The following is a 9958-nucleotide window of genomic DNA, read 5'->3' on the forward strand; positions in this document are numbered from 1 at the left end:
TGATTTTGACAGTAAGAGTTCAGACACTCCAGACAGGACTTGACAGCTTTGTGTTTTCTTCCAGTACAGACATCACACTCCACATCTCCAACTCCAGCGTAACAGTGAGCAGGAACAGCAGTTTGGAGTTTCGTCGTCTTCAGTTTCTCCACCATTTCAACCAGCATGGTACTTTTATATAACACAGGTCTTGTAGTGAAGGTGTGTCTGCACTGAGGACAGCTGTAGACTCCCTTCAGATCATCCCGATTCCAATAGCCTGTAATACATCTCATACAGTAACTGTGTCCACAGGGAATAGTCACTGGATCCTTCAGTAGATCCAGACAGATAGGACAGCAGAACTGCTCATGATCCACTGGAATATATTCTGCCATTTTACTGCATGTACTCTGAGACAAAGAGATACGTACAACAGCACTTTAGTTTCAGTTTCCCTGAAATGATCAGTTGACACAGTTTCCTAGTTCTGTGTTTGAGAGACGTGTGCAAAACAAGTTTGTGTTTTTACAGATAATGTTCACTACGTGTCATTGTTTGCAATCAGTTCAGACGTTAATCTGTAGTTTCTGACTACTAAATCAACAGATGTAGTTCAGGTTTAAGAGCATATTAATTCTGATGCTGTTCAGCTGCATGGATTCAGTCTGCTCTAAACCTCCTGAAATAGCAGTTTAAATGTAACTGGACCAATCACAGAATCCCTTTAGATCAGTTTGTCGAGAACTCTCGGACTTTCAGTTTATCAGACTGAGACCTGGACACACGATCAGCCAATGGTGAAGTGGAATTCAATCTGGAAGAGAGTTCAAGAGGACTGTGAACTTTAACCTTACTGGTTATCTCCTTCACTGGCAGGTATCGCCAGTGATCTTGTGATTGGTATTGTTTGCATTAACAGTATGTTATTAACATTCATGTCTTATTTAATTGTGACAAACTATGCATCATAAGAAAGGTCTAAAACTTCAGCTTTGATATTTAGCCAATGTTTCACAACAGAAATGTTACTGAGTAATTTCTTAATTTATGTCAACATATAAAAATATCAAAGCGAGAGTTATGAAAATTAAACTGTTATAAAGACGCACATACCTATTCAATGATGTAATCTCTAAATGAGTTGTCCTTAGCAGGCTTCAGAGAATAACATCCAATAGAACATTTAGTCCAAAAGTGTGCACATTTACAGAAATGTTGATATATTCTCATATTTACTTTATGTCCATTTTCCACTAAATTATGTGATATGATCTGCTGACATGCTGTAATTCTTTCTTAAGTTGATTTCCAAACCTCCACGAAGCTAGAAGGTGCACAAGTTCATTTCTCTGTCCAAATATTTGGATATAAGCGTCTGCCAAAATGCATAAATGTAAATATGATCAAGATGAAGAGGAAGTTATGACATCATGCATACCTCAGTGCCCTCATGACAGGGATAAACGAATCAGTTGACTGCTGAGACTTATTGTAAATAAATAGATGATTAAAAATATGTGGTTTGTCTATTATTTCCATGTAGTCTCTGGTATTTGTATATGATTATTGACAGTTCTGTGGCTGTAATTGCAGAAGAGCTGTAAACCTGCTATCATCTTCACCTGCCAATAATCTGCTTTCTGCCTCATTATATGATTGGAATCCACATGAGATCATTAAAACACACTGCTATATTAACTCAGTTATGATTGGAAGTATAAAATATATGCACAAGATAATGTTTATTTTATAATGTTTACTATATGTAGGCGCTAATGCTAATGGCTAATGCTATTTGCGGCCAGAATCACAAGACATGGTCTTGGAAAATGATTCATATAACTAAGAGTTTTAAAGTTATCATCTTCAAATTTGAAATAGAACATTATCAGACTTGTGGCTTCACTCCATTACATTTCTATGCATCAACAAGGTCAGTGTCATATATTATTTCATATAAATATTTATGGAGATAAACAAATAATACAAAATAAAACATAAATAAATGGTTGGTGAAATGCAAAAATGAAAGCTGAGTTTTAATTCTATATTTCAAATTTAATTTTTTATTTTTTTATCATTCATTTATTTCTGTATGTAATTCCGTATTTATTTTTCCTTCCCACAACATGCTAATGAGAGGATGTCAACAGCCATTCAGGCATCACAGTCCATCTATCGAGTAACTACCAGGTAGATACTCAAATGCAACGGTTTGGCAGGAGTTTGCAGTTTCACCATGGTGGAGAGAAGGTCCATAGCAGAGTTGCTCCGCGAGGCAGCGCATCGTTTGGAGAATCGTAAGAGCAAGATCTTTTGCACAAATTTTATTAAGTCATAGTTTGTGTAAATTGGGTCCGAATATGTCAGTATTAAGTTATTTTGTGAATTTAACTCATCTTTGTAATGTCTCATGTTTGTACAGCAGCTACAGCACACACCTCGGCCTCATTTCTATTAACTTCTGAAGCGAGGTAAATGACAGATGGTAGGTATATACATCGATAAAGGGTTTTGTTTAGGTTTCTGTGACGTTTTATGTAATAACTGTAACTCTGATTTGTTTAAGATTATTGAGTACTGCTCATCAGCTAACTTCTAAAATGTAAAGTGATGAGCTACCTTGCTTTCTACATAAACACCACCCTAATTGCAATAAAACATTACAAGTGACTTATTTGGAACACTATAGGTTACGTACTGATAATATATGGTGAAGAGTTCATTAAGGGAATGTACAGCTAGCTGGTCATTATCGCAAAGTAAATCCCAACCGGGTGATCCGGGAAGCAGAGGACATGAAATTGATGGAGATCATTTTGATTTTAGTTGAAAAAAAATTATTATTCGAGAAAGAAGAGGCCACGGACTGTTAAGTAACTCTAAACCCCGTGATTCTGTTCACTGTTCTGTTTATTGTGCGATAATGATCAGCTAACTGTATAAACCCGCTTCTTAAACAGTTGCTTCTCAAATAAGTAATAAATTGGCATGAAATATTGATTTGACTTAAAATAATTTGTTACTTGAAGAGACCAAGAAATTGTAGTATGACAGACATGAAAGTACCTGAATGGCCGGTGTTCCAAAATCTATCAGTGTAATCAGAAATACTTGACCTCTGAAAGCTGCGACTGACCAATCAGAATCGAGTATTCCAGAAAGCTGTGTAAGAATATTGGTAGAATTATTTAGACTCATCCCTATCCAATTAGAGACAACTAATTTGCTAATCTCTGCCCATTTTATGGAACCCATTGTAATCATGCTAATCACTATTCTACCTCTTTGCCTTTTCTATTCATGGTTTAATACCAGCAACATGTTCAGGAAATGTCCAGACATCCTTTTCCTCATTTCCGGTGCCTAGACTCCCAGTTGATGGTAGGTTAATACTGTTGTGAGGTTGTCTTTAAATTGTTTGCATCTTATGTGTGTATAGGGCTTTGTGTCTGTGTAACTGTGTTGTTTGTTCTCATAACTGAAGTAGCACGGCTTTTTAGCCCATACAGAGGGCAAAATATGCCATGTCGAGCACCTAGAAGTGTACCTCTTTTAACATACATGCACACATTCTGCTGCCTGGCAAGAAAAGATGCATCCTTGGTTCCAACAAGAGCTATCAAGAATGACCTTGCCCATGCGGGGCTGGGTGATAAGTGCTTTACTTTTCAAGGTATGTAGTGTTCACCATTGTTTTTGCATATATATATATATATATATATATATATATATATATATATATATATATATATATATATATATATATATATATATAAACTTCCCCCTGCAACTGTACTCTTTGTCTACTATCAGGTGTGGCGTTTGGCTTCTCAAATGAGCCTATTTTCTATTTTCAACAGGTCTCCCAAACATTCCCCCATGTGCCATTGCACCAGATCCACACTGTTTACACTATTCATTGAAATAAGCTTACGAACGGCTTGTTTAAGTCGCATACATGTAAAGATTGCCTTGCTGCTGATGACCCAATGAATGGTGACCTGCATTTGGTTATTTAGTGCAGAATCATTCTTAATTATCATTCTTTTTTCAAGAGTTCATGGAATTTCTTTTCTGTGCCTTTCCTCAATTGAGAAATGGTGGAGGATATGAGTTGATGAAAATTTCTGGAACAACACGAAGCCGTGAACTTGTCCTCATCCCTTGTCCAAATTATGGCTACAGTGTTAAATATCTCAAAGACCCACAGACCTACATAGGCCATGCCACCATCTTTGTCCGTCCACTTCAAACACACTTAAATCTTGTAAGTCTTCAATAACCTGTCTCTGCTGTATTACTAAAATGTCATGTGTAGCGGAAATTTATGCTGTGTGAGCTAATGTTGTGTAGGTATTCATTAAAAAATGATTTTTATTGCAAACTTGTTTCATTATTACATTCACCATTTAACCAAGATATGAGATTGAGACAGTCTTTTTGTTACATTGCAGTGAGAGAATCCTTTAGGTATATATTTATATTTCTTTTCTGTATTATTTGAGAGGATGTGCATTTTAATGAGGGTGTTGGTGTTAAATGTTTATTATTAAATGTGTTGTTCTTGTATGTGTGTATGAACAGGAGGAGTTTTCTTTTGTGGACATAAAATTGCATAGTGAATTGTGCATGAGGTAATTTACTACATATGCATTTTGAAAACCTGTAAATGACATGGATTAGATTGGAAACGTTAAACCATAATGTTGACTTTCTCAATGTACATTGTAATTATTATATGGTTTTATCACACAGGAGCATTTTTAGGGGTCCAAGCATGAAGTGCCAGAAACCCCATTGTTTTTTCGGTTGTCTCCATGATCAGTTGTAGTGAAGAATAATACCGCTCCTAAAATAATTTAGCAAAATTCTTGTATTAGAGGTATTATTCTCAAATAAAACTGATCATGGATAATTGCTGTAACCATAACTGATCCATTGTATTTTTTCTGTGAGGGCTTCTGTGAAAGTTCATATAATAGGTCTTATAGATGAAGAGATGCACTGGGAGTTCCACCAGTGCATCTGAGGCTTCAGGGAGTTTCATCAGTGCATCTGAGGCTTCATGGAGTTTCATCAGTGCATCTCCTGCTTCAGGGAGTTTCATCAGTGCGTCTCAAGCTTCAGGGAGTTTCATCAGTGTGTCTCAGGCTTCAGGGAGTTTCATCAGTGCATCTCCGGCTTCAGAGAGTTTCATCAGTGCGTCTCAAGCTTCAGGGAGTTTCATCAGTGTGTCTCAGGCTTCAGGGAGTTTCATCAGTGCATCTCAGGCTTCAGGAAGTTTCACAAGTGCATCTCAGGCTTCAGAGAGTTCCACAAGTGCATCTCAGGCTTCAGGGAGTTTTTTCAATGCATCTCAGGCTTCAGGGAGTTTCACAAATGCATCTCAGGCTTTAGGGAGTTCCACAAGTGCATCTCAGGCTTCAGGGAGCTTCATCAGTGCATCTTCGGCTTCAGGGAGTTTCATCAGTGCATCTCAGGCTTCAGAGAGTTTCACAAGTGCATCTCAGGCTTCAGGGAGTTTTTTCAGTGCATCTCAGGCTTCAGGGAGTTTCATCAGTGCGTCTCAGGCTTCAGGGAGTTTCATCAGTGCATTTCAGGCTTCAGGGAGTTTCATCAGTGCATCTCATGCTTCAGGGAGTTTCACAAGTTCATCTCAGGCTTCAGGGAGTTCCACAAGTGCATCTCAGGTTTCAGAGAGCTTCATCAGTGCATCTCAGGCTTCAGGGAGTTTCATCATTGCATCTCAGGCTTCAGGGAGTTTCAGCAGTGCATCTCAGGCTTCAGGGAGTTTCACAAGTGCATCTCAGGTTTCAGGGAGTTCCACAAGTGCATCTCAGGCTTCAGGGAGTTTCACAAGGGCATCTCAGGCTTCAGGGAGTTCCACAAGAGCATCTCAGACTTCAGGGAGTTCCACAAGTGTATCTCAGGTTTCAGGGAGTTTCATCAGTGCATCTCAGGCTTCAGGGAGTTCCACAAGTGCATCTCAGGCTTCAGGAAGTTTCATCAGTGCATCCCATGCTTCAGGGAGTTTCATCAGTGCATCTCAGGCTTCAGGGAGTTCCACAAGTGTATCTCAGGCTTCAGGGAGTTTCATCAGTGCATCTCAGGCTTCAGGGAGTTCCACAAGTGCACCTCAGGCTTCAGGGAGTTCCACAAGTGCATCTCAGGCTTCAGGGAGTTCCACAAGTGTATCTCAGGCTTCAGGGAGTTTCATCAGTGCATCTCAGGCTTCAGGGAGTTCCAAAAGTGCATCTCAGGCTTCAGAGAGTTCCATCATTGCATCTCAGGCTTCAGGGAGTTTCAGCAGTGCATCTCAGGCTTCAGGGAGTTTCACAAGTGCATCTCAGGTTTCAGGGAGTTCCACAGGTGCATCTCAGGCTTCAGGGAGTTTCACAAGGGCATCTCAGGCTTCAGGGAGTTCCACAAGTGCATCTCAGACTTCAGGGAGTTCCACAAGTGTATCTCAGGTTTCAGGGAGTTTCATCGGTGCATCTCAGGCTTCAGGGAGTTCCACAAGTACATCTCAGGCTTCAGGAAGTTTCATCAGTGCATCCCATGCTTCAGGGAGTTTCATCAGTGCATCTCAGGCTTCAGGGAGTTCCACAAGTGCACCTCAGGCTTCAGGGAGTTCCACAAGTGCATCTCAGGCTTCAGGGAGTTCCACAAGTGTATCTCAGGCTTCAGGGAGTTTCATAAGTGCATCTCAGGCTTCAGGGAGTTCCAAAAGTGCATCTCAGGCTTCAGGGAGTTCCACAAGTGTATCTCAGGCTTCAGGGAGTTTCATCAGTGCATCTCAGGCTTCAGGGAGTTCCACAAGTGCACCTCAGGCTTCAGGGAGTTCCACAAGTGCATCTCAGGCTTCAGGGAGTTCCACAAGTGTATCTCAGGCTTCAGGGAGTTTCATCAGTGCATCTCAGGCTTCAGGGAGTTCCAAAAGTGCATCTCAGGCTTCAGGGAGTTCCACAAGTGTATCTCAGGCTTCAGGGAGTTTCATCAGTGCATCTCAGGCTTCAGAGAGTTCCACAAGTGTATCTGAGGCTTCAGGGAGTTTCATCAGTACATCTCAGGCTTCAGAGAGTTCCACAAGTGCATCTCAGGCTTCAGGGAGTTTCATCAATGCATCTCAAGCTTCAGAGAGTTCCACAAGTGCATCTTAGGCTTCAGGGAGTTCAACAAGTGCATCTCAGGCTTCAGGGAGTTCCACCATTGTGGCCTCCACTGGTGAGGCTTCAGGGAGATATATTTTCAAGACAGGGAGGCAGATAGAAAATTGTTTCATAGAGTCAAAGTGGAGGTGCATCTGAGATGGCTTCAGATACTGTCGAGGAGTTGGGATTATTTAATTTTATTGTTTGATTTAGTAACTTGATAAAAGTGGTTCTAATACAATTTAGCATTTTTCAGCATGGAAAATGGAACCAGATCCATTGGAAGCTGTGAAGTGTTACAGAGAACATACCCTGCACATGTACGAAACAGGAAAACCCCTTAGACTTCACATGGATGTCAGAGATACAGAAGTGGATTGTGAGAAGTCACTTCTGTCCTTTTACAAAATTCCCAACAGGGTATGGGCTTGCCCTCTTGAGTGCTCACTTGAAGGTAAAGTGTGCAGTGTATTTATTTCCCCTAATCAAATGGAGTCTGAGGTTGGAGTGTTCCTTTTTTTTTTTTTTTTTAATTTGAATTTGAGTGTTACCTGTTTCCAAAGATGTAAACTATTACTAAAAAATGTGAAAAGATTAAGGACTCCATGAAATAGTCTAAGCTCAGTGTTCTCCCATGTTTCAATGTGAATGCAAACTTGGGGCAGAGCATATCAAATGTTTAAAAAAAAATACCCAATAGCCTTTAGTTTTCCTCAGCCTGGTTAACCCAAACTTGACAGCTTATACTATAATAAACTAAATTTTAAAAATATTTATATTTATATATTATATTTTAAAATAAATACAAATAAAGACAGTTGAAGAGGATTTCGAGGCACAACCTTCATGCATGCAGACCTGCCAGAATCAGAGGGTGATAAAAAAGAAAACAAACTTGTCATTGTATTTTATTATATTAGTAGACAAGCTGCATGTTTACTCAACTCCTGAGTTTTGTCACTTTATTTTACAAAATAGTGGCTTTGTTTAAAGTGTTTAAAATCTTGAAACAATGTTGTAGAAATGGCTATGCAGTTACATGTCATTAAACTTCAACACTGTTTTTCAGGGTTTTTATTGTTGCTTTTAAAAGACATTAAGTTGTTTCTTCGCAAAATATATTTGTAAAATTATTTTTTTCTTTATTCCTTTATTCAAATAATCAAGGTTGCAGCATTTAACTAGAATATTGCATTTTAATTTAGCATTCCCTGTATTAAGGCTACTGAATGTGTGTATACGTCCAACACACTGGAAAAAGATGCTTCTGGGTTTGGCAATCTCTCAATTTCTTCTTCTGTCAATGGGCGTTGAAGTTGCACTTCAGGGATGAGGACACCTTGTTAATGAGGACTGTATGGATCTATCCTGTCAATGCCATAGTCAGGGTCAACCTAATGGAACAAAAATAAAAAAATATTACTGTATAAAAGTGGGGCTCATGTCAGGCAGTGTGTGGCTAATACAGTAATAGATGTGGTTGGTAATAACAGTTCACTATAGCATGTCTGCCATACAGTATTTGTTGACATATAGATAGTATAACAGTTTCCACTCCTTGCCCTTTAGTTTTAGATATCTATGCTGTAAGCAGATGTAGTAAGTACACATGACAAGCTGTAGACAAGCCCAAACATGAAATTGTTAATTCAAGAATATAAAAAAACAATATTAGTAATGTAAACTGGAGAAAGTTCTTCCGCCAGTCGATGACATGTCCAGAGTTGGTAAGGTGATTGATTGCCCTCCGTTCTGAGTCTATGGTGATTCCAAGCATCTTTGAAGAAGTGTAGGTGTCTCTGTATGTGTGGAAGATAGCTCCAGTGCAGTGCATACAGGTAAACTTCATCATCTGGGTTTAGTAGGCCCTCATGCTCCAGGTTGTAAAATGTGGTGTAGAAAAGACCAAGCACCCCTCAAACACAAACACAAAAAAAATCAAACACAAGACAGTTTGATTCAATAGTGCTTTTCACAGTACATATTGCTTCAAAGCAGTTTTACAGAAAACTGTGCCTTAAAGTAAGCAAGGAAATAAAATATATAGGAGAGGGAGAAACAAAACTTTAAATTACTGACAGAAGTTTACAGTTTAAGAGCAATGAACCCATTTAATTGTGACGATAACTAAAGGCATATATGCATGGTGTACATAATATAAATAAATGCAAATAATGTGCATTAGAAAAAATTAACTCAGTGTCATTTGTTATTTTGCCTTTCATCAAACAACATTTCTGAAACTCCAAAATCAATATCTGTATGTCCTAATATGCTGAGAAAGACTATGGTGCAGGGTCAGAACCAGGATGAATTACTTTTTACTTAATGTTACATATGCATAACTATAAAAATAGACCAAACAGACCCAACGGTCTATTAACAATCAAAATAATTTCTAGTAAAATTGTTAGTAAATAGAATGAAATAAAATAATCATTCAATCAATTAAAAACACAGAGATGAGACGCATTTTAAATGAAACTATAAATTACATTTAAATATGACTGAGATTATGTTTAGAATGTCTAATTAAACTTTAGATCAGGAGTTCTCAACAAGGGGGCTCCAGCAAACTCTTAAAATTATTTACATTTTGTTATATTAACATAATCTTAATTAAAATGCAAAATAAATAAAAAATAAAAAAATAAAATAAAAACTAAAAATAAAGATCTACAACATTAAACTCACATCATATTTTTCATTGTATTTATTTTCATTACAACAGAAGTAACAGAGGTACATATCAGCCTACATAGGAGGGACGTCGAAAATTGTCTTGGACAAAGGGGGGCATTGGAGTCAAAAAGGTTGAGAAC

The 9958-nt window shown here is 38.3% G+C and overlaps 1 protein-coding gene and 1 long non-coding RNA gene across 3 annotated transcripts in view; one reads left to right on the plus strand and one right to left on the minus strand.

Moving 5' to 3' along the window:
- The window catches only part of LOC127429800 (tripartite motif-containing protein 16-like), a 6593-nt gene extending 6189 nt beyond the window's left edge, over positions 1-404 (minus strand). The window contains exon 1 of one of the 2 annotated variants that reach the window (XM_051679022.1): positions 1-404. This exon is cut by the window's left edge and continues 211 nt beyond it. In XM_051679022.1, coding sequence (XP_051534982.1) covers positions 1-377 — 377 coding nt within the window. In that variant the 5' untranslated portion in view covers positions 378-404. The other variant, XM_051679023.1, reaches the window with a different exon arrangement.
- Positions 405-2137: 1733 nt separating this feature from the next.
- On the plus strand, positions 2138-4462 carry LOC127429825 (uncharacterized). Its single transcript, XR_007895357.1, has 4 exons — positions 2138-2282; positions 2408-2470; positions 3301-3658; positions 3846-4462. It is a non-coding gene; the product is annotated as an uncharacterized LOC127429825 (long non-coding RNA).
- Positions 4463-9958: the final 5496 nt, after the last annotated feature.

Source organism: Myxocyprinus asiaticus, chromosome 39, assembly GCF_019703515.2.
Source record: "Myxocyprinus asiaticus isolate MX2 ecotype Aquarium Trade chromosome 39, UBuf_Myxa_2, whole genome shotgun sequence".
Taxonomy (NCBI): Eukaryota; Metazoa; Chordata; class Actinopteri; order Cypriniformes; family Catostomidae; genus Myxocyprinus; species Myxocyprinus asiaticus.